Below are 25,774 nucleotides of genomic sequence, written 5' to 3'. Positions count from 1 at the left end.
ATCAGCACTCTCGAGCAGAAGTGGACCCAACAGTGTGGCCAAGAGGAGCTGGGGCTGTTTCACAGACTCCTGCTGGTTCCACAGCCTGTACCAAGGACAGTCTACCTATTACTTGATGCACAGGTGGGCGAGACTCCTCCCAGGTCCCTTAACATATGGTGTTGGATCCCACAACTCCTACAGAGGCACTTTTGTTTGTGGATGAATGCTGAATTTTAAGTTATTCAAACGGGGGGTGGGGGATGGAGGGGCATCTTATGCCATCACAATGCTGACATCATTCCTCAGTATTCAGACTTTTATGGAAGAGCTACCCTATTTTTCCTTTCACCTTGGTATGAATTTTATGATGCACTTTGCCTTCTTATACTTTACAATCTCATATTTTTCTTTAAGATGAATTATCCCTTGTCCAATAAGGAATGAATATCGATCAAACTTTTCCTATATTCATTTACATGAATGTCTCTTTTTCATTTTAATGTCTTTGATGTTGAGTAAGGTATGGATTGTGATTAAAAGTTTTTCCATAAATAACAAAGATTAAGATAAAAACAATGATGATTCCTAATACTAAACAACTATTTATTATGTGATAGGCAAAATTATAGAATCCACATAACAAGCCTCTGAAGTACACTAATTATACCCACATTACCATAAACACATTATATATACACATATAAAAGGATCTGAAAGAATAAGTTGGTTAACATTGGGGAAATAACTGAGGTAGGGATGTTGGTCAAAGGGAAGCACAGCTTTATCTGTAATGTATAAATTTCTAAAAGCAGAAGAGATCCACACATTTTCTCTGAAATAAAAAATAAATAAAGCAGACACATTCAAAGGGGCCATTAAAGTCACTCTTTATAATGGAAAAATTTTCAATATTTGACAAAATAGAGGTTTGATAAAGACAGATGAAAACTTTCAAGCCAATAAAACACTAACAACATATTTACAAAGAATATTAAATGCTGATTACACTGTAGCATAATCACACTTTCTTTCAAAAACAATGATATATAATCCTAAAGTGTTTGTTCCAAAAATTTGACAGTGATTGTCTATGACTGGTAATATTACAAATAACTGTACCTGGTTTTTCTTTGTTCATATCTACATTTTTATAGAAGAAAAATGTTTTTGCAAAAAGAAAAATATAAACTTTATAAAAGGAAAATGAAATAATCTTCCAAAATAAAAAAAGGTACAGATCCACGAGATATTAAAGAATACTTAAAAGTAACAGTAACTTAACACAAACAGGATGAAACACAGATATGCAAATTTGAAAAACAAAGAGTGACCTGATATCCAAGTTTTATATGTATAAAAATATAACTTTCCATCAAACAGTCAATAAAAGAACAATACAAAAATAAACACAGTTATTGAATAAATGGTGTTAGGATGAGAAACAGGGGAGGGAGAAAAAGGGTAAAGTAGACTCTCAATAAATAATTAAAAATAATTTTGAGATGGATCAGTAGTAATTCTGTATAATCCACAAAAAGTTAAGAACGTTAAAAAAAATAAAAGTAGCAGGGTTAGCTCCCAAATAAGTTTTTCAATGTTTAAAATAAAGGCAAAATACAATAAAAGGTTTTTCAATTTTTAATATTCACAAGTATGAATTTTCCAAAAATAATGAAGGAATAAAAATCAAGATCTTTAAATATTTATTTTATTCAGAGTGGGTTTTTTTCCCTGTGTAAATTCTCTCAGACTAAGTGGTAAAGCATAAATAAGGCATTTGTACCTTAATTACATATGTAGGGACTCGCACTAGTCTGAATTTTCTTATGTGTCGTGTGTCCTTCCTTAACCATGTAATTCCTACCTATAGAGTTTCCAGCTCACAGGGCTTCTCACCAATATAAGTTTTCTTATGTTGCCGAATCTTTGTACCCCTCCCAAAAGCCTTCCCACATTCCTTACATTCATAAAGTTTCTCACCAGTATGAATACTCTGATGTTGAGTAAGGCTTGAGCCAGTACCAAAAGTCTTTCCACATTTCTTACATTCATAGGGTTTCTCACCAGTGTGTATTCTCTGGTGCCGATTAAGAGCTGAGCCACTACTAAAAGACTTTCCACATTCTTTACATTCGTAGGGTTTTTCACCAGTGTGAATTAGCTGATGTTGAATAAGTTTTGAGCCACTACCAAAAGCTTTCCCACATTCCTTACATTCATAGGGTTTCTCACCCGTATGAATTCTCTGATGCTGAGTAAGGTCTGAACCACTACTAAAGGCCTTCCCACATTCCTTACACTCATAGGGTTTCTCACCAGTGTGCATTCTTTGATGCTGAATAAGCTTTGAACCACTTCTAAAGGCTTTCTCACATTCCTTACATTCATAGGGTTTCTCACCACTGTGAATTCTCTGATGTTGAGTGAGATCTGAGCCACTATTAAAAGCCTTCCCACACTCCTTACATACATAAGGTTTCTCACCAGTGTGAATTCTTTGATGTCGGGTAAGGGCTGATCCAAAACTAAAAGCTTTCCCACATTCATTACATATATATGGTTTCTCACCAGTATGAATTCTCTGATGCCGAGTAAGGGCTGAACCACTGCTAAAGGCCATTCCACATGATTTACATTCATAGGGTTTCTCACCAGTATGAATCCTCCGATGTTGAGTAAGGTTTGAACCACTGCCAAAGGCCTTCCCACAATCCTTACATTCATAAGGTTTCTCACCTGTGTGAATTCTGTGATGCCGAGTAAGGGCTGATTCAAAACTAAAGGACTTTCCACATTCCTTACATTCATAAGGCTTTTCACCACTGTGAATTATCTGATGTCGAATAAGGCCTGATCCAAAACTAAAGGCTTTCCCGCATTCCTTACATTCATACGGTTTCTCACCAGTATGAATTCTCTGATGGTGAGTAAGGTTTGAGCCACTACCAAAGGCTTTCCCACATTCACTACATTCATAAGGTTTCTCACCAGTATGAATTCTTTGATGGTAAGCAAGGTTTGCACCACTACCAAAAGCCTTGCCACATTCTTTACATTCATAAGGTTTCTCACCAGTATGAATTCGCTGATGTCGTATAAGGACCGATACAAAACTAAAATCCTTCCCACATTCCTTACATTCAAGGAGTTTCTCATCAGTATGAATTCTCTGAAGCTGGGTATTGAAAGTGGGCATGTCTTCAGGAGTAAATATCATTTGACTGAAATGTCCTTCCTGAGATTTCTGTTTTCTCTCAAACTGGCTTTTACATTCCCAATCACCTCTGAAACTTGAACACTCAATGCTGTTTCTTATAAGTCTTTCCATTATCTCCCATCAGGATGATTCTATTCCATAAATATCCTTTTTTTCAGAAATAATTTCTTGGTCTCAACCTTGATTCACAGTCTGAAAGAAAATATAAAAGCAAACATTCACTTTTTTTGTGTTCTGGGAGAAATAAAACTTTTAAAATAGATATGAAAAGACTTAACTGAAACTAATTTTCATAAAAAGTGAGTAGCTTATATGGTTCTCAAATATGACTGGGTAATGTGACAAATAGATAAGGAAAGTAGAAAGAATGAGAAGTCACACTGCAAGGTGATGGAGGTATTTAAGATAACAGATTAAGTCAATTATTCCTAAATAGCATTTTAAATAAAAATCCCCTACAGACATGGGAGCTTGATAAATACAAAGATGTCCAGGCCCCATGCCAGTCTTGTTAGAGGATAAATCTAGTGTCATATACATTTAAAAATAAGGGTTATTACCATTTAACCCATTTCTTAGGGTTGTTTGGAGCATTAAGTAACTACACCTGGAAGGAAAAATCTAGGCTAGATGGTCAAGTAACAAACATAAATTGCATATAATCTGAAGGAGCTAGAAGAGAAAGTTACTCCAAATGGAGCAGTATCCTGATGAAAGATTAATGTGCTGAATAAGTCTTGGATGAGCAATGGAGAGGGAAGATTCTTCTGTGGTTTGTTTTTGCCATTTGATAAAATCCACGTTTGCCTAGAAAGTCTACGAGACTAACCTTGGGAGAACAAAAGAGGGGACTCAGGAAAGGCTACAGCAGAGTATTTGAGAATCTAGTTTAAGTTAGAGAGAAGGGAAGAGAAGATAGGAAGTAATGTAATACCACTGGAAGATTACAAGAAGGATGCAGACAGACGAGTATTCTAAAGCCCCAGCTCTGATGATTACTGAATGATTCTGAAATCACATATAATCTATTTATGTAGTTGTATAAAGTAACTGCACAGTGTTTGGTAGCTATTATTTTGGAAGACTTATATGCCATAAAAGAGACCAGGAAAAAGAAGGGATTTAAAGACATCAATTAAGACCCTGAGCAAATACCTCAAGCCCCAAAAGGTGAAAACATCTCAGCTCCATTCCCTTCCTGTAACACTCATACAGCAAGCTTGTTTAGACTAGGCCTAAATATGTCTTGAAATTGTTCTTTCCATCTCCACTGTCAACAGATGACCCAAGCCAAAATTATCTTTTATTTGGACATTAAACCCAGCATTTATCTAGCTGCTTGCATTTCCAGTTTTGCACCCTTAGCAGCCGGAGTGATATTCAGCCTGGCACTGTTCTGCTCAGAACGCTTCAGTGGTTTCCCATTGTCCTTAGGATAAGACCCACATTCCTTAACTTGGTCTTAAAAATTCCTCAGAGATCTGTCTCCTGCCTGATATCTCTCTCCCCTCAACAGCAAGCTATAGCTAAACTGGCTTTCTCAGTTCTTCAAATGCGCTAAACTATAACACTCCCCCTCCCCAATGATTTCATTTGCCTGAAATATTCTTCCATACCCCCTCCCCACTGCCCCCACTATTGGCCTTGCAAGTTCTTGGCCATTGTTTAGGTCTTTGCTAAATGGCATATCCTAACAAAGATCTCTTCTGAATACTCAGTCTTAATTATGCACATCCTCTCATGATTTCTCAAAGTATTTTTTGTAATTTTTGTTTTTTCTTCCTTTCTTTGTTGTTTTGATAATGGGTGATTACATATTTGTCCCCTTCAATTGCAAATTTCATATTTGTTTGAATGCTTGCTTAATGTCTGTCTGCTACAATAGAGCCAAGTTTCAGGAAGGCAAGGATAATGCCTGTTACTTTAATCAACTTGGACCCTGGAACACACAAAAAGATCAAAATATATTTACTGAATGGCTAATGTAATAATGGCTAATGTAATAGTTTCAAAATTTATTATTTTTAAAAATAAACTTCTAAAAACAAGATTTCTCTAGAAAGCGGATATACTTTCTCTCAAACAGGACAAGTGCATCACATGTATTATTCCTGCTCTTTTTAAAACCTCACTAAAATGAATGAAATGGATTTTTTTTAAAACAAACAAACCTACAAAGTCAAAGAGATTTAAAGAGGAAATAGCAGCCACAAAACTTTTGAAGCTAGAAAGCATGAAGATAAATGATGACTAACTTAACAAACCAAAGAAAGATGAAACCTAAGCCAAAAGTGAGGAAAACCCAAAAGGGGATGATTTATGCTGCAGAACCCCACAGAAGCTTAAGAAATGGAGGCACTACATACCTAAGAAAGTCTACCAGTTGGCATACAAAAAGTTAAATCAGCTTCTCAGCGTCCACTCTAAAATACAGATTGGCAAATATCATCACATATTTGAGGAAAGGCTGTAATGTAAAAGAGATTAAACAAAGCCCAAAAGAACTGAGAAGAGAAACTACATAGGAAAACAAAGAAAATTCCAGAAGCCACCATTAATACCCTCAGAGGAATAGGAGAATCTATTTCACATGATAGAAGAATAGGATAACATAAAAGGAATAAGAAACAAAAAATAATTCTTAGAAAATAAAAATATAAAGTGGGAATAAAAACAAATCATTAGAAGACTTACAAGATAAATGAAAGAAATTTCTTTAAAAAGTACAAAAAGATGTGGAAATTGAAAATAGGAAAGAAAGTTGGAAGGTCATTCAAGGCAGCTCAACATCTAATGGGAGGAGATGATTTTTAAAAGTGTGCGAAGCATCTGACAAATGTCAGGCAGGGTGCTAGAAGGAATGAAGGAACCTGAAAATCGCCATTTTGAAATCACCAATCTAATAATTGATTCAGGTAAGGATCCTCAATTAATTCTAAAACCAGAAAGTGATTGGTTGTTGGGAAAAAGAATATTCACTTGGTCTCATAATATCACTACACAGACTATAATTTACTAATTATAAAGGAAAAAATATACCTTTATACTGGAAAGATTTGGAATATCACCACCTTTAACCTTAAGTGATAAAACTTGGCATCATCAATACTGGAATAACCTGACATTTGTGCCTTCCGATATAATGAAATAAAAGGTACACCATCATATCTCCTACGCAGTACAGTATGCTTGCCAAAAATACTTACGCTGAATCTAAGCCTCCTATTTCCATTAGGAAGCCATCAGACAAATGGAGGTTGTGAGATATTCTATAAGACAACTGTCATGAATTCTCGAAAACATTCAATATCATATAAAACAAACAAAAAATGAGAAGCTGTTCTAGATTAAAAGAAACTAAAGAGACCTACAACCAAAATAATACATGAATCTTGATTGGATCTTAGATCAAGCAAACAACCAACCAAGTAAACATACAAAAAAACATAACATCAGCTAAAATAGGAGTTTGTTTTTTTTTTTTTTTGCTGAGGAAGATTAGCCCTGAGCTAACATCTGTGCCAATCTTCCTCTATTTTGTATGTGGGTTGCCAACACAGCATGGCTGATGAGTGATGTAGGTCTGCACCTGGGATCCAAACTTGTGAACCTGGGCCGTCAAAATGGAGTGCACCAAACTTAGCCACTACGCCACGGGGCCAGCCCCCAAAAAAGACATTTTGGGGAACCACTGGAGACAGGTGAACATGAAGTGTTTGCAGTGATATTAGTGAGTTAATGTTAAATTTCATAGATTTGATAAGTCATTGTAATTGTTTGGAAAATGTCCTATACTTAGGAGATGCATGCTAAAAGTATTAAAGTTAAAATGTCAGAATGTCTCCAACTTACCTTCAAATGATTCAGGGGAAAAAATTTGTGCGTGTGTGTGTATTTAGAAAGATAAGGCAAATGTGGCAAAATGTTAACAATTGGTGATTTTAGGTGATGGCTATATGGGGTTCACTGAAATATTCTTTCAATTTTTCCGTACATTGGAAAATTTTCAAAGAAAACAGAAATTACAGATTTTTAAAAGTAGCATTTAAGAAAATTTTCCAGAACTGAAGGACATGAATCTCCACATTTAATAGGCTCACTTGATACCTACCATAAAGAATAAAAATGATTAACACTAAGACACATTAGGTTTCAGGACACTGGGAACAAAGAAAAGACCCTAAAAGGCTTCCAAGAGTGAAAACAGTGCATAAACAAAGACCAGGAATGAAAATGGCTTTGGAGTTCTCAACAATATTCTAAGAAGTCATAACTTCAAATTTGAGGGAAAATAATTTCAAGTAGAATTCCATGCCCTGCCAAAGAATCAATATACTGGTTTAAAAAGTCCTTTTCAGATATACTAGAACTCACAAATTTAATATATTTATCCCTTCTTACATGCCACCTCTATCAAAAACCAATTTTGATATTTGGAATTTTTTTGGAGTAAACCAAGAAATAGGAAGGCATGGAATCCAAGAAACAAAAACTCAACAGAGAAGAGTACAGAATTCAAAAAGCAGGCAAATTCTAGAATAACAGTTGTACAAACATAGTTGGCAGAGAAAACAAAAGATTGTAGGTCTTTTTTGTGTGTGTGTGAGGAAGATCAGCCCTGAGCTAACATCTGCCAATCCTCCTCTTTTTGCTGAGGAAGACCGGCCCTGGGCTAACATCCGTGCTGTGCCCATCTTCCTCCACTTTATATGGGACGCCACCACAGCATGGCTTGACAAGCGGGGCATCGGTGCACGCCCAGGATCCGAACCAGTGAACCCCGGGCCGCCGCAGCAGAGCGCGTGCACTTAACCACTTGCGCCACCAGGCTGGCCCCTGCAGGTCTGTCTTTAAACACACGAAACTCACAGATTTCCCAAAGATTTATTTTCTGGAAAACTTTGAGTATGAATTAGTGGTAGATATATGGACAACCAACCATCACCCTCACTTTTAAAAAAAGGTAATATTAATTACATTGAAAACAAAGTTGTACAACAATGTAAACATAATTTATAGCTCAATTATGAAGGAAATCCATTATAAAGAGTAAAGAAATAAGCCATAGAGTGGGAGAAAATATTTATAAAGTATTTACCTGTCAAAGAGCTAGTATTCAAAATATAAAGACCTTTTCCAAATCATTAATAAAAAGCTAAATGAGCCAAGAAAAAGGGAACCACTAAATAAATGGGAAGATATCAATTGTCTATGTCTGGTCTTTGTCCCAGGTTCCTAGAACAGAGTTTCTAAAACTCTTGGAATTTCTCAAGTGATAGAAGTGTCTTTGTTATTGAATTACACCTGAGTTTATGCTCATGAGGTGACTCATGGTGCTCCCTAGGTAGCTTCAGCATTGGGTCTGGTCACCAGAAAGACTGAGCCAGCTCAACCTCTGGGAGAAGGGAGTAGAGCTGGAGACTGAGTTCAATCATACGGCCAATGATTAATCAATCATGCCTAGATAATGAAAACCCAATAAAAACTCTGGACACTGAAGCTCAATGGAGTTTCCTGGTTGGTGACCACACCGATGTACCAAAAAGGTAACACACCCTGATTCCACAGGGAAAGGGCACAGAAGCTCCGTGTTTGGGTTCCTTCCAGATCTTGCTCTATGTGTCTCTTCATTTGGCTATTTCTGATTTGTATCCTTATTGTTTACAGTAAAACTTTACGTGTACGTATAATGCTTTCCTGAGTTCTATGAGTCATTCTAGTAAATTATTAAACTTGACAGGGAGGGTGGTCATGGAAACCCTCTCCCCACAAACCAAATTTGTAGCCAGTTGGTCTGAAGTAGGGACAGATAAACTTAGTAAGCTAAAACCTGTGGAGTCTGATGCTAACTCCGGGTGGTTAGTGCCAGAAGTGAACTGCAGTACACCAGCTGGGTAAATAACTTATATTATATCAATAATATCTCATGTGCATGGAGTGGAAGACTTAATGGTGTTAAGATAGTAATACTCTCCAAAGCAATCTACAGATTCAATGCAATCTCTATCAAAATTTCAATAGCCTTTTTGAGAAATAGAAAGCCAGTCCTCAAATTCATAAGGAAAGGGCCCTGAATAGCTAAAACAATATTGAAAAAGAAAAACAAAGTAGGAAGACTCACCTCCTGATTTCAAAACTTACTAACAAAAAGCTACACTAATCAAAACAGTGATACTGGCATAAGGACAGATATACAGACCAATGGAATAGAACTGAGAATCCAGAAATAAACCCAGGCATCTATGGCCAGTTGATTTTCAACAAAGACGACAAGTCCATTCAATGGGGAAAGAAAACTCTCTTCAACAAATGGTGCTGGGACAATTGGATAAACACATGCAAAATAATGAAGTCAGACCCTCTATCTCACTTCATATAAAAAAATTAACTCAAAATAGATCAATAACCTAAATATAACAGCTAAACCATAAAACTCTTTTGTGAAAACAGAGGAATTTGTAAATCTTCCTGACCTTGGAATTGGCAACGTATTTTTAGGTTTGAGACTGAAAGCACAAGCAATGAAAGAAAAAATACATAAATTTTAATTCATCAGAGTTAAAAATTTTGTGCTTCAAATGGGTACATGCTGTTTTTATGCGATGAAGAAAAAGTTTTGAAACTAGAAAGAGTTGATGGATGCACAACATTGTGAATACAGGTTAAATACCACTGAATTTACACTAAATACCACTGAATTATACACCTTAAAAAGGTTAACTGTATGTTATACGAACTTCGCCTAAATAAAAAAAAATTGAAAAAAGAGAGAAAAGAAGTCAAAAGAAAACTCAAATGAAAAGATGTTCCGTTTCATAAGCAATTAAGATATTATAAATTAAAACCATAATGACAAATCACTATACACACATCAGATAGACAAAAAGTGTGACAATTCCAAATGGTGGCAAAGATGTTGAACAATAAGGAAACATACACTGTTGGAAGTAGAAACTCATACAACCATTTTGAAAGAGTTTGGTTTTATCTAGGTTCATATGCATATTCCCTATAACTCAGCAATTCCAGTCCTAGGAAAAACATATACAAGAATGTTCATAGAAGCAGTTTTTATTAAGAACAAAAAGCTGGAAACCCCAATAGCCACAAAAAATATATACTGGATGAAGTAAACGGATATAGTTATACAGTTTATGAAATAAAATAGCACACAGCAGTGAAAATAAACAGGATACATCTAAATGTAAAACTAATATGAATTAGTTTCAAAAACAATATTAAACAAAAATTAACAAAAGAACACATACACTATGATTTAATTTATATATAAGCATACCTCATTTTATTGCACTTCACAGATATTGCATTTTTTACAAGACCCTCCACCAGCAAAAAGATTACAACTCACTGAAAGCTCAGGTGATGTTTAGCATTTTTTAGTAATCAAGTATTTTTTAATTAAGGTATCTACATTGTTTTTTTAGACATAATGCTATTGCACACTTAATAGAGTACAGTATAGTGTAAACATAACTTTTATATGCACTGGGAAACCAAAAAATTTGTGACTTGCTTTATTGTGATATTTGCTTCTTTGTGGTGGTCTGGAACTAAACCTGCAATATCTCAGAGATATGCCTGTAAAGTTTAAAAGCAGGCAAAATTAGAGAATGTTTTTAGGGCGTCATACAAAGTTGGTAAACAAATTTTTATAATAGAGGAATGATTTTTTATAAAAGTCTGTTTAATGGTTACACCTCAGTAAGGAGCGAAAAAGATAATTTTGTTTGGGCAGGCAGAGGGCTCTGAGGTAATAGCAATGTATTTTTTTAAACCGCGTGATGGTTATATGGGTATTATTACTTAACCTAGAATATATTTTATACATGCCTGAATGTACAAAATAGTTTTTTTTTTTTTTTTTGCTGGGAAAGATTTGTCCCGAGCTAACATCTGTTGCCAATCTTCCTCTTTTTTTTTTTTTTCCTCCCCAAAGCTACAGTACATAGTCCCAGTTGCAGGTCCTTCTAATTTTTCTATGTGAGCCGCTGCCACAGCATGGCTACTGACAGATGAGTGGTGTGGTTCCATGACCAGGAACTGAACCCAGGCTGAGCGCACCGAACTTCAACCACTAGGCCATCAGGGCTGGCTCAATATTTTTTTTAAAACTTCAGCTTTTAAAAAAGCAACAGAGAGGACATTCCTCAATTTATCTGATGAAACCAGCATAGCCATTATACCAAATAAGAAAAGGGCTACACGAGAGAGAATAATTTCAGGCTAATCTAACTTATGAACATAGATATAAACACCAAAAACAAAATTCTAGAAAACTGAATACAATAAATACTAAAAAAAGAAAACATTATGACTAAGTTTTATTTAAGGAATTTTATTCAAGGCATACAAGACTGCTCGAATATTAGAAAATCTATTAATGTAATTAACTATATTAACAGATTAAAGAGAAAAAAAACACAATTATCTCCAATAGGCAGGGAATAATAATTTGATAAAATTCAACAACCAATTATAAAAAAGAAAAAAAAGCTCTTCACCTATGAGTAGAGAGAAATTTCCTTATTCTGATGAATGGCACCTACAAAATACAGGAAAGAACATACCAGATGATGAAAGAGTAAGTACATGTCCTTAAAAGTTGTAGCAAGTAAAATATATAAGCCTGGAAAGCAAGAAACAAAACTAATGTCTGCAGGTCTTATGACTGCCTACAAGAAAAAAATCCAAAAGATTCTCTAACAGACTGTTAGATTTAGTAAGAGATTTTGCAGAACTCTCAGAAATAAACCTGAAAAAAAAGGCCAACTGCATCTCTACATACCAACAACAAAATCTAAAAAATACATTTTATTTATAAGTAGCATCAATGCAAAGTACTTAGTAATGTATAATATGGGGATAGAATTATAAAAATGGACTGAGATATTAAACACCACCTAAATAAATGGAAATGCCGTTTCTTATTAAAAGGAAGCATCAATTTTTTAATTAAGGTGTCTACAATTCTCTCCAGAGTGATCTATATATTTAATTATATTAAATTATAATTATATTATAACCAAAAATCACAAGTTTTTCATGGGCCTGGACAAGATGATTCTCTAACTTATATAGAAGACTAGAGATGAAGACACTCCTTAAAAATAAGCTGGAAGTGTGCCGGCCCGGTGGCGTAGTGGTTAAGTTCATGCTTTCCGCTTCGGCCCGAGGTTCGCCAGTTTGGATCCTGGGCATGGAGCTATTAACTGCTCATCAGGCCATGCTGAGGCGGCGTCCCACACAGAAGAGCTACAACTCTACAACTATGATACACAACTATGTACTGGGGCTTTGGGGAGTGAAAAAAAAAGAAAAATTTGGCAACAGACATTAGCGCAGGGCCAATCTTCCTCAAAAAAAAAAAAAAGCTGGAAGGACTTGCTCTATCAGATGTCAAGATTTACTATAAAATAGTCATTAATTGACTGTGGCACTGGCACAGGGATAGAAAAAACAGAACTATGGCACAGAGGACAGAGCCAGGAGTACACTCGCACACATATGAAAACTTATGATCTCGCACTGCAACAGTGAAAAAAGGATGGACTCTTCAAGAAAAGGTGCTAAAATAATCAGATATCCATACAAAAAGGATTATATCTCTATCTCATATCATACTTAAGTTAAAATTAAAACTCTTAGAAGACTGTATGCTAGTTATCAATTTATTGCCTACTCTGTGAAAGTGGATTTGGTCCATTTAAATATTTTTCCTTTGCCAGCACAGCATTAAGCTTTGTCAGCAGAGGATGGTAGGAAGACACTGCAGGAGGAAGCGTTCCCCCTGGTTCTGGTGTGCCCGCCTGTCCTGCTTCTCCAGCACCCAGTCCACCTCCTGCAGCACATGCAGCTTCCCTAGTGCGTAGCTCCCGCAACTTGGGTGGGTTCACCTTAGTCCCAGCCCTACACCACAGCAACTACTCTGTCATTCAGGGAGCCACAACTGTGCCCTCTCCAACAGGGTCTGGCTCTCAGCCCTAGGCTTCCTTGGGCACTCTATCTCAACCAATATGAGTAGTGGCTGCTCTTTATATCTGCTATTCCTATGGTCTTTAGCATTCTCTTTACTTCTTACTAGCCAATCCTTTGTTACTACAATTCCATTATAGTTAATAATTCTCTATATTGAACTTTCTCAGTTCAAATTACTGTGTGTTTTCTGTCTCTTGATTGGATCCTAACTGCAACAGAATTGGTACTTGAAGTGGTCCAAGGAAACAGGCCTGTAAAGTTAGGATCTGGGGATTAGTTTGGGCATGTCTTTTAGCCACCCTTTAAATCTTTGTTGCACTGAGCTATTCTTTTCCAAATGTTTACTAATCCTTTGGGCGACTACAGTGCAGAGCTCCTTGCCAATGGGATTTGGGATGCTAAAAGTCCGTGGCATGCAGTGGGATCACAATTATTCAAGCTGTGGTTGATTGTGATGACGTGCCAACTAAAGCACGTGCCTTGGGAGCCATGCAGTTGCTGTACTTGACCATTATGGCAGTAATGATGACTTATAAGAACTGGTGTGGGATGGATTCATTTGTGCTCACTTGAGCACTTACAAAGAGAAATTAACAAGATTAGGTCTGTTAACTCTCACAAGGCTGATATTGTTGAAAATCAAATGCAAAATTGTACAGGTTGTTGACTTGCAGTAACAGTTGAATTCACAGTTTTGCCACGCTTTTCATGTGAAAGTTAGAGGATTGTTTGGTAAAGAATGAGATCCTTAAATACGAAATTGAGACAACTGGTTGGGACCCAGACGAAATGGACAGTCTTGAATGCCCCAAGTCACTGCGGGCCTCTCTTACCAGCGGAAGTAACTTGCAATTCAGTGTCTGGGACACTAGCTTTCCTCTGATTGAAAACTTATGATAACATCACCTGAAGCAGTACCTTGAAAAGGCATGCTCATTCTCCTGAAGACCCACCAGAACCATTCTGTTGCCACTAGACCTACAATGAGGGTCCAATCTCAGCATGTTCCAGGGGGACAGGTACATACTATGAGGCAGGAAGAATTAACTATTCATTTGCTAGGGCTGCCATAACAAAATACCACAGACTGGGTGATGTAAACAACAGAAATTTATTTGCTCACAGTTCTGGAGGTTAAAAGTCCAAGATCAAGGTGTCAGCAGGTTTGGTTTCTTCTGAGGCCTCTCTTCTCGGCTTGCAGATGGCCACCTTCTCACTGTGCCCTCACATGGTCTTTCCTCTATGTTAGCAGCCTTGGTGTCTCTGTGTGTCTAAATTTCCTCTTATATAAAGACACCATGGGCTGGCCCCGTAGCCTAGCGGTTAAGTGCATGCACTCCACTGCTGGCAGCTCAGGTTCGGATCCCGGGCGCACACCGCCACACCGCTTGTCAGGCCATGCTGTGGTGGAATCTCATATAGAGTAGAGGAAGATCGGCACGGATGTTAGCTCAGAGCCGGTCTTCCTCAGCAAAAAGAGGAGGATTGGCATGGATGTTAGCTCAGGGCTGATCTTCCTCACACACACACAAAAAAACTTTATAAAAAGAACAAACAAAGATACCAGTCAGATCGGTTTTGGACCCACCCTAACAGCCTAATTTTAATTTAATCATCTCTTTAAAAGCCCTGTCTCCAAATGCAGTCACATTCTAAGGTATTGGGGGATAAAGCTTCAATATATGAATTTTTGGGGGACACAATTTAGTGCATAATATTCAATAAAATGAGGACTGTGGGAGCAGAGTGACACTACTCTAACTGTATCATTTTTTTTTCTTTTTTCTCCCCAAAGCCCCCAGTACAGAATTGTACATCCTAGTTGTAGGTCCTTCTAGCTCTTCTATGTGGGACACCGCCCCAGCGTGGCTTGATGAGTCGTGAGTAGGTCTGCACCCAGGATCCGAACTGGCGAACCCCAGGCTGCCCAAGTGGAACGTGGGAACCCAACCACTTCTCCACCAGGCCGGCCTCTAATTGTACCTTTTTGTATAGTTTTAACTTTTGGAACCATGTTAATGAACACATTCATAAAATCAAATCAACAAGAATGGATTAACAATAATAAAAAAAATCAAACAGATTACAAATAGGAACAAATTAAGCTAAATGTATTTCAAATGAATAACATAACCATACTAAAGGAGAGACTAAAAAATGAATCCAAGTACAGTCAAACACAGTATTTTAACTATGTACCCTTATTCTAAAGACAAAGGGTACTATAAATAAATACTGAGTTCCACTTAGCAGGTTTGATATTTAGTATAGTATAGGTTAGTAATTGTAAAGCTATTTTTGTATATTCTAGAATTGAACAGATTATTAAATATAACGAGGCTAATGAGAGCCAGGTTGGTAACTATTGGAGAAGGGAGATACAAATGCGGAACAGGATAAGACTAGAATGAATACCGTAGTCCTGTCACCCAAATCTTGGTTTCTAAATATTCTTGACTGCAAGGAACCAGGCTTTTTAGAGAAATGGTTCACTTCAGGCTGGAACAAAGAGAGTATCTAGAAATGAGCCTGTAACATCTTGTTGTACCAGAAAGGAAGGAAATGCTCAAAGAATCATAGGGAAAGTCAAAAGGACACAGAAGCCAGCCTGAATAGGCTCTCACTGGCCAAATCTGGGACAATTTGAGGATCAAACTAAACAGTAGCAAATTATAACCCATTGAGTAAGGTAAAAATCTACAAATTCATACTGACACAACAAAGGAACAGGGGCCGGCCTGGTGGCACAAGCGGTTAAGTGGGTGCTCCACTGCGGCAGCCTGCGGTTCGCTGGTTTGGATCCCGGGCGTGCACCGATGCACTCCTTGTCAAGCCATGCTATGGCGGCGTCCCATATAAAGCGGAGGAAGATGGGCACGGATGTTAGCCCAGGGCCAGTCTTCCTCAGCAAAAAGAGGAGGACTGGCAGATGTTAGCTCAGGGCCAATCTTCCTCACAAAAAATAAATAAATAAAATAAAACAAAGGAACAAATAAGTGGGGGAGAAGGGAATGTTCTTCTTTACAATAGAATGTCAACTAATTAATACAGACCAAATGATGGAGATTAAAAAAAAAACGCCATTTTGAAAACATCATAGTAATAACGGATCCAGACAATAATAAAAATGGATGCTAAAAGTAGAGTGAAAATTTGATGATAAGTTATTTACACAGTTTCAAAGTATCTCCCCACAAATTATCTATTAATTACAAAGAGACAACTACTATCTTTACAGTGAAGAAACATAGTAGATACCACCTTAACCAATTATCAAAGTCAACATCTCCCAATATGGGAAAAGTCAATATCATGTATTCCCTGCTATGATGCACTGAGAAGGATACAATCACTTTTGTGGTATTCCTGCCACAAAAATCATAACCTGAATCTAAGTATGAGGAATCATAAGAGAAATTCTAATTAAGGGACATTCTACAAAATAACTGGCCTATCCTCATCAAAAATGTCAAGGTCATGAAAGACACAGAAACAGAGAGCAACTCTTCCAGATTAAAGAAGACTAAAAAAGAGACATGATAACTAAATTCAATGTATGATCCTAGTCTGTATCCTGGACAGTGCATTGGGGAGAGAGGGTGAGGGTAGGGTGAACTGCTACAAAGCACATTATTGAGAAGAGTGAAAAATTTTGAATACGGACTGTGAGATAACAGTATTGCACAATTGTTAAAATTTCTTATTTTAATAACTGGACTGTGGTTATGTAAGAGTATATTCTTGTTCTTAGGAAATACACTGAAGTGTTTAAGGGTAAAGGGGCAAATATCTACAATTTATTCTTAAATGGTTCAGATAAAATGTGTGTATTGTGTGTGTGCGTATGCATATATAGAGAAAGTGAGAACAATTCCAAGTGCACACAGGAATGATAATGCAAAAGGGGCAAAATGTAAATAATTGGTGAATCTGAGTAAGGAGTACACAAGAACACTTTGTAACTTTTCTGCAAGTTTGAAATTTAATCAAAATTTTAAAGTTATCCAAAACAAAACAAGATATATTCTTAAATAATCTGTATGTTAAATATGAAACTAAACAGAAATATAAAATACCAAGAAATGAAGTGAAAAGAAGAGCACTGCATATAAAAAACCTGGACACAGGAAAATTACAAAAAAAAAAGAAAAATTAATAACATTAAACTCCTTTAAAGAAAGAAAATAAAACTGATTTGAATTCAATACTGTAACAAAGGATCTCAAAAAAAATGCAGGAAAGAATTAATGAAGATAAAAACAGAATATAAAAATTTAAAAATATGTAAGATTCACAAAACTCAAAGCTTGCTTTTGACAAAAAATGAAGACTTCTGATTAAATGTGTGTATACCATATGCTTTAAGTTTTCTCCCAAAATATCACTAAAATGACCAAACAATGATATTTTCATAATAATTGCTGGCAAGGGCACAGGTAAGGCAGATACTGTTGAATGCCTCCCTCAAAATCATCCCTATCCTACCTCCTTGCTACAAGAATGTTTTTTTTCCAAAGCTATGGTGCTCAGCTCCAGAAAATGAATCATGATTTGCCTAAGCCAGTGGTTCTTAACTCTGATTGCAATTAGAATCAATTGGGTAGCTTTTTAAAAAACTCTAAAGCTGGAACCCCACTCCAGACCAATGAAATCTTACTGTTTTCCTTGTCACTTTGTATGAGCTTCAGTCATTAATTCTCAACTGTGGCAGTGCACTAGAATCATCTGGTGATCTTTTAAAAATGATGATGCCCAGGCCATATCCCAGACTAATTAAATCAGAATTGCTGGGGAGGGGACCCAGACATCTGTAACCAAGGTTAAGAATAACTAGCCTAAATTAATTAAATGAAATAATTAACCCTCTGTCCTATTTGTTAAAAGTGTTTTTTTGTACCTTATGCAGCCAGAAGAAACCAAACGGGCAGTAGAGAAACAGGTTCTGTCAGAGACAGCTGGGTGTACTGTAAAGTGAACAAGCTATTGTGAAGTTTAACTTAGAAACATTTACTGAAGTTTAAAATACGTGTACTCTGTTGTCCCCATAATTTCACTTCTACTATATACCTTAGAGAAGGCTTCTACATAGACGTTCATTGGAGTGTCATTTGACACAGTGATAACTATATAAAATCTAAATGTTTGAAAACAAGAAAATGATTAAACATACCACAGTATTATAAAATATGACCTTACATGAAGCAATTAAAGTGAAGTAGCTCTATACTTATGTGAACAATTCTCCACACAGAATGAAAAAGCAAGTTTCAGAACGGTAACAATAACTACCCAGTGACCACTAACTGACACGAAGTGAACAGGTCAGGTCCTGTTCTAAGGGTTTTACACGAACCAACTCAATCCTAGGACCAACCCTATAATGCAGTTACTTTCCACATTTTGCAGGATGCACTTATAATCTTCTTTATATAGAAATATTTTTAAGTGACAAAACAGTACCACATACACATTTACATGTGTATGAATTTAAACACATAGGATGAAAATAAAAAGGATAAATAATTGGGGGCCGGCCTGATGGCACAGTGGTTAAGTTTGCATGCTCCACTTCAGCGGCCCAGGGTTTGCAGGTTTGGCTCCCGGGCACAAACCTATGCACTGCTTATCAAGCCATGCTGTGGTAGGCGTCCCACATAAAATGGAGGAAGATGGGCACAAGATGTTAGCTCAGGGCCAATGTTCCTCAGCAAAAAGAGGAGGATTGGCAACAGACGTAAACTCAGGGCTAAACTTCCTCACCAAAAAAAAAAAATAAGAATAATAAAATTAAAAAAAAAAAGGATTAATAATTAACTTATAATAGTGGCTGCCTTTGGGTAGAGACCTGGGATTCCGAACTGTGGTCACATGGGACTTGAGCCCCGCTATAACTTATAAATTATTTTTATAAGAAAAATATATTCATTAATTATATAAGTAATTATAACTTAACTAAAAATAAAATAAAATAAGGAAAACACTAGCATTTGGCCTAAGGATATGCTCATTGTTTATACTAACAATTAATTTGTAAGCAACCCATATTCAACAAAAGGGGCTTGGTGAAATGGTAACACTATGAGGCCATTACAACTCATGGTAGAGATGAACGTGTAAAGACACGGACAGTTGTTCATAATGTATTTTGACATGACAGAGACAGGTTACAGGTCAGTAGCCTAGCCTTAGTATGATCACATTAAAAAAAGAATTCTAAATATCTTCCCTAACAATTTGACAGCAGTTGTCTTTAATTGATAGCATTACAGATGATCTTTGTTTTTTATTTATGCTTCTCTATATTTTCTAAATTTGTTGTAATAAAGAATTCTTTTGTAATGAAAAGAATAGAGAATACAGCTATCTTCAGAAAAAAAGTGACATATTTGATCAGGTATTCAAAGATTTTTAAAAAGAAACAATTTAAACATGGCACAGGTACAAGCATAGAGACATAAATTTAAAAATTTCAAATAGATAATACAAACTACTTAAATAATATAATACGAAGTAGACAATGCAATGTAATAGAAAAGGAAATAAGTTATTACTGAATAAAAGATACTGCAATAATACTGAGTAAATGAGAAAAGACTGAATTTAGACCCCTATATACAGCAAAACAAATTTAAGATGGATTGAAAAGTTATGTATATAAGAGAACTGAAATATACAATCTCAGCTCTCAAGAATTGACAAGGCAGCTAGAGAGCAAAATTTGCTTATAAGATTCTTTGGGGGACAAAGCTGGAGGCATCACACTCCCTGATTTCAAACTATACTACAAAGCTATAGTAATAAAAATAGTACTATGGTATTGGCATAAAAACAGACAGATAGATCAATGGAACAGAACAGAGAACCCAGAAGTAAACCCACACATATATGGTCAATTAATGTATGACAAAGGAGCCAAGAATTTACAAAAGGGAAGGACTGTCTTTCTAATAAATGGTGTTGAGAAAACTGGACAGCCACATGCATAAGAATGAAACTAGACTACTGTCTTACACCATACACAAAAATTAACCCAAAGTGGATTAAAGACTTGAATGTAAGACCCGGAAACCATAAAACTTTTAGCAGAAAACATAGGCTGTAAGCTCCTTGACATCAGTCTTGGTGATAATTTTTTGGGTCTAACTGCAAAAGCAAAGGCAACAAAAGCAAAAATAAACAAGTGGGACTACATCAAGCTAAAAGCTTCTGCACAGCAAAGGAAATCAACAAAATGAAAAGGCAACCTACTGAATGGGAGAAAATATTTGCATATCATATATCTGATAAAAGATTAATATCTAACATATATAAAGAACTCATACCACTCAAAAGCAAAAAAACAATCTGATTTAAAAAATGGGCAAAGGATCTGAGTAAACATTTTTCCAAAGAAGACATACAGATGGCCAACAGGTACACACGAAAAGATGCTCAACGTCACTAATCATTAGGGAAGTGCAAATCAAAACTACAATGAGATATCACCTCCCACCTGTTAGAATGGCTGTTATTAAAAAGAAAAGAAATAACAACTGTTGGAAAGGATGTGGAGAAAAGGGAACCCTTGTGCCCTGTTGGTGGGAACGTAAATTGGTGCAGCCACTATGGAAAACAGTGTGGAGGTTCTTCAAAAAATTAAAAATAGAACTACCACATTATCCACAAATTCCACTTTGGGGTATTTATCCGAAGAAAACGAAAACACTAATTCAAAAAGATATATGAGCCCCATGTTCATTTGTACAAGAGCCAAGATATGGAAACAACCTAAGTGACCATTGATGGATGAATGGATAAAGATGTGGTATACAGTCACATGTCACATACTGACATTTCAGCCAACGACAGACTGCATATATGACAGTGGTCCCATGAGATTAGTACCATTATAGTCTAGATATGCAGTAGGCTATACTATCTAGGCTTGTGTAAGTACATTCTGTGATGTTTCACAACAACAAAATTGCCTAACAGTGCATTTCTCAGAAAGTGTCCCCATCGTTAAGCGACCCACATTACTATGTATATACAATAGAATACTATTAAGTCATAAAAAAGAACGAAGTCTTGCCATTTCTGACAACATGGGTGAACCTTGAGGGCACTGTGCTAAGTAAAATAAGTAAGACAAAAAGACACCCTATGATATCACTTACATGTGGGGGTTAAATAACAGACAAACAAACAAAAACCAAGCTCATAGATACAGAGAACAGACTGGTGGTTGCCAGAGGCAGGTGGTGAGGGGTGGGTGAAATGGGTGAAGGGGGTCAAAAGGCACAAACTTCCAGTTATAAAATAAATAAATCATGGGGATGTAATGTACAGCATGGTGACTATAGTTAACAATACTGTATTGCATACTTGAAAGTTGCTAAGAGAGTAAATCTTAAAAGTTCTCATCACAAGAAAAAAAATTTTTGTAACTATGTATGGTGATGGATGTTAACTAGACTTATTGTGGTGGTCATTTTGCAATACATATAAATATTGAATCATTATGTTGTACACCTGAAACTAACATAATGTTATATGTTGATTATATCTCAATTAAAAGAAAAAAAAAGATCCTTTGGAAACCACCAAAAGGCCTTTAGTTAAGTGCTTTATCCTGTAATTGATATAGACATCCCAAGAATGGGAGGTAAAGGAGAAAGGGAGCTAACCTTTATTGAACTTCTGATATGTACCAAGTGTTCTACACCTATCTTATTTCATTCTCAAAACACTGAGAATGAGAACCACTCCTTTACAGGTTAAACAGCTCACAGGTGGTGTAGCCGAGATCAGAAGCCACAGCTGATACTAGATCCTATGCTCTTTACACTACGTTACAGAAAGACTAGTGTAGGTATAATAATCTGAGAGATGATGTGTTTATTTTTTTCTGAAGAAGCCAACATTTAAACTGAAGGATTAATGACAAGAGATGGCAAAGATGTATAGGCAGAAGATACCTGACAGAGGACAGTGGGGTGGGGGTGTGAGGGGGTAGGATAAGAGGAAAAGGCAGTTAAAAAAGAAATATAATATGGGGAGAACAGTAAAAGGTACCATATAAAACAGACTTGATTGGACCAGATGTTATTAAAACAAAAATATTAGACAATAAATATTTACACTTGGATCTAAATTTATATCTAATTTTTACATCCCCCACTTCCAAAAATGTACTCAATATCAAAAACCCAGGCTAAGATTATTACTATGATTGATCATCATCTGAAGTGCTCAGATTCCTGGCAGTCAATGCAAAAGGGAAATATTATACAATGGATTATATGATTCCTATTTTCCTAACACTATTTAGAGGAGATAAGACCTTGTTGAGAAACATTAAGAAGACCTAAATCAATGGAGAGGTCATGTTATTAGAAGATTCCCCAAATTTCTATTCACATAATTATAGATATAATGCAATTTAATCAAAATCCCAAAAGATGTTTGAGTGGAACCAAGTCATTTCAAAAATTTATAAGGAAATGCAAAGGAACACAAACAGCCAAGACACTCTTGAGGAACAAGAAGGTAAGAGGTCTTGCTCCAAATATTATAAAGTCACACTGAATAAGACAGCAAAGTATTGCTGCAAGGAGAGACAAATAGAGCAATGGAACAGAATATAGAGTCCAGAAACAGATGCAGACATACACAGTTACTTGATTTTTGACTAACATGGTACTGCAGATCAGTGTAGATAAGATGAACTTTTCAGTACACGATACTGGACCAGTTGAATATCCACATGACAGATAAAATGAAATTGAATCCCTACCCTACAGAAATCAATTCCACGGAGTGTAAAGATCTAAATGTGAAAGCCAAAAACTAAAAGGCTATAGAACAGAAACACTAACCACTGAAAAAGATTTCACTGAAATCCAGGACCTCTATTCATTGAAGGGCGCCACAGAGTAAAAAACCAAGTCAGAGCAGAAGAAAATATCTGGCACATGTACAACTGACAATAGACTAATACATAGAAGATATACACACATATACATATATCCACAGCTATAAACCAGTTAGAGAAAAACCACGTAACTAAAAATTGGCAAAATATTTGAACAAGCATTTTACAAAAGAGGATATCAAGGTAGGCAACAGTTGGTGTTCAATTTCATTGATAATAAAGAAAATATCAATGAAATGTGTTACATTAGACATCTATCAAATTGGCAAAAATTTAAGAGTATGATGATGCCAAGGGCTGGCATGGATGTGGAGCAAAAGGAACCTTCATAAACTGCTTATACAAGTAGATAACTTGCACAGTATCTTTAGAGAACAGTTTGGCATTGTCTAGTAAAATTCAAGATGTGCACACCCTAGCCCTCAGCAACTTAATCACAATTTTGGTCTATATACTAAAGAAATGCAAGCATATGTGTACCAAAATATGTGCAAAAATGTTCAGTCACACTGCTTGTAAGAGCCAAAAATTGGAAGCAAGTCAAATGTCCATGAAGAGTAGAATGGATAAGTAGTACATTATGATACTATCATACAATGAGATAGTATGTATATAGCAAGGAAAAAAATGAACTGTAGTTATAGGAAACATGAATGAAGCTCACAAACATTTTTTATGAAAAAAAAGACACAAAAGAATGTCTATTCATACAAAGATAGAAAATAGACAAAAACTAAACCTATATGGCTTTGGAATTCATACATAGATACTAAAGTTCTAATAACAGGCAAAGAAATGATCACAGCGGTTATCACCAGAGGAGCACAATTGTTTGTGATTGTGGAGGGGTTCTTTAGAAATGGCTGTATCCTCAACTAGAAGGATATGCAGCTATGACAGACAACTATGTACTGGGGCTTTGGGGGAAAAATAAATAAATAAAATCTTTAAAAAAAAAAAAAAAGAAATGGCTGTATCCTATTTCTTAACCTGGGTACTCCTTACTTGGGTCTTTATAATTATTTGTTAAAGCTCACTAATTGGTGTTATATGACATTTCTGTATCTAATCTGAAACAAACAAAATAAGCCATAGGCATTCAAATAAATATGCACCTCTAAAAATGTTTCAAATATTAAATTATGTGGGAAAATACTTAAATATAATTTTATGTGAAAATGTGAGCTTTAAAATGGTAAATGTTGAATGAATTCAATTTTTAAAAATCATATTTTATATATATACATAAAACATACTGTGAAGAAAATATCAAAAAGCATTGGTTCTAACTGGGAATTTACATTTTCTTCATTGGGGATTGCTGTACTTTGGAAATTACTTAAAATAATGTTTTGCTTTTATTATCCGAAAGAAACAGTATTTTTCTTAAAAAGATAACATGAAGAAAAATTAAACCATTTCACAAATCAGTAAGAGAAAATCAGGTGCGTGTGTGTGGGTTGGGGTTTGGAGCCAATCACATGTTCTCAAAGGGAAAATTCCAGGGATCAGATCATCTGATGGGCAAGAATTTTCAAGAGAAGGAAAGCAAGTCAGGTCCTGACAAACAACAGGGGATTTCAGGAAACAAGGGGAAAGGACAAGCTACCTTGCAGGTGCCTTGTGGATGTTCAACAGCCATTCTTTACTCCACTCTGGAAGCTTCTGTGCAAGCAGAGCAGAGCTGGGGAAGGAGAAAGGAGTCAGGAAACACCAGGTTCTTTTGGTAGCCCAGGTCACTCTACCGCCCACCGCCCACACGTAGGTCAGACAAGGCTAGGGCGTCCTGCTCAGCACCAGCATCACAGACAAGAGCAGGGTCACAGCAGTTCCCGGCAGAAGCTGTTCCTGAGCTCACAGAGGTCTCCTGGGAACGGAGCGCTGGAGTCACAAAGGCACAGACAAAGGCACCCCACACCTACAGTGCTATACAGACACAGTCACACAAACTCACTCACAGCACGGGGACACAGGTACCCCAAACCTAAACACAATGGGCCGCACACGGCCACACAAGCATACACACCAAGGGGACAGATTAGTCGCCACCGCAGAGTCACAGGCACCCCACACATTCACATTCCCAGTGCCACACATGGGGACACAGTGACAACAAATTCACACGCACCCTACACCAACAATATCACAAATAACACACCACGGGGAAACCCAGTCACAAATCTCACAGTTGAGGCGTCTCAAATGCCACACCCACGGTTCCCAATGGTCCTAAACACACACACACCAAAGGGACAGAGTTTACAACCGCGGTCAAGGAATCCCACATTCGCAAACAGTGCCACACCCGTCGCACAATTAAACCTGGATCACACCTGCACAATCACAACCACAAAGCAAGCCCTCCTCCTCCCCGCCCTCACAGCTGCGTTCACGGTCACACAGACAGGGACACTCACCGTCACAATCAGGCACGCACGCTCCTCACAGTCTCCCCTTCTCAGCTGGCTCCCCCACACACCCCGTACAGGCCGGAGGCTCCAGACTCGCCTGGCCCCAATCCCGGGTTCCAGGCTACCTCACCTCCGCCTCCTCTGGTCTGGTCAGCACCGCTCCACTCTAACTGGGACAAGCGGAATGCAGCAGCTCCCCCAGCGCCCTCAGGCCGTTTGCTCCAACCCGCCAGAAGAACCCGCCCACTCCTCAGG

At 36.8% G+C, this 25,774-nt stretch overlaps 2 protein-coding genes across 3 annotated transcripts in view; both read right to left on the bottom strand.

The window, feature by feature from the left end:
• LOC147912894 (uncharacterized) overlaps nt 1-24,782 on the bottom strand; it is a 68,574-nt gene extending 43,792 nt beyond the window's left edge. For both annotated transcript variants that reach the window (XM_087422113.1, XM_087422114.1), the window contains exon 1: nt 24,718-24,782. In XM_087422113.1, the coding sequence (XP_087278239.1) occupies nt 24,718-24,750 (33 nt within the window). In that variant the 5' untranslated portion in view covers nt 24,751-24,782. The remainder of the gene's footprint in view (nt 1-24,717) is intronic.
• Nucleotides 1,545-24,782, bottom strand: LOC147912895 (uncharacterized). The gene is made up of 2 exons (XM_087422122.1): nt 24,718-24,782; nt 1,545-3,391 (listed from the first exon to the last, which is right to left on the bottom strand). Exon 2 carries the CDS (start codon nt 3,308-3,310, stop codon nt 1,847-1,849), a length of 1,464 nt encoding a protein of 487 aa, XP_087278248.1. The 5' UTR covers nt 3,311-3,391; nt 24,718-24,782; the 3' UTR covers nt 1,545-1,846.
• Nucleotides 24,783-25,774: the final 992 nt, after the last annotated feature.

Source organism: Ceratotherium simum, chromosome 33 (genome assembly GCF_057802395.1).
Source record: "Ceratotherium simum simum isolate JZ-2026a chromosome 33, ASM5780239v1, whole genome shotgun sequence".
Classification (NCBI taxonomy): domain Eukaryota; kingdom Metazoa; phylum Chordata; class Mammalia; order Perissodactyla; family Rhinocerotidae; genus Ceratotherium; species Ceratotherium simum.
Note: the sequence above shows the minus strand (reverse complement) of the source record. Positions and strands in the feature narration are given on the sequence as shown.

Coding starts and splice junctions, on each gene's coding strand:
- LOC147912895 (XM_087422122.1), bottom strand. CDS start 3,310: ATGGAAAGACTTATAAGAAACAGCATTGAGTGTTCAAGTTTCAGAGGT.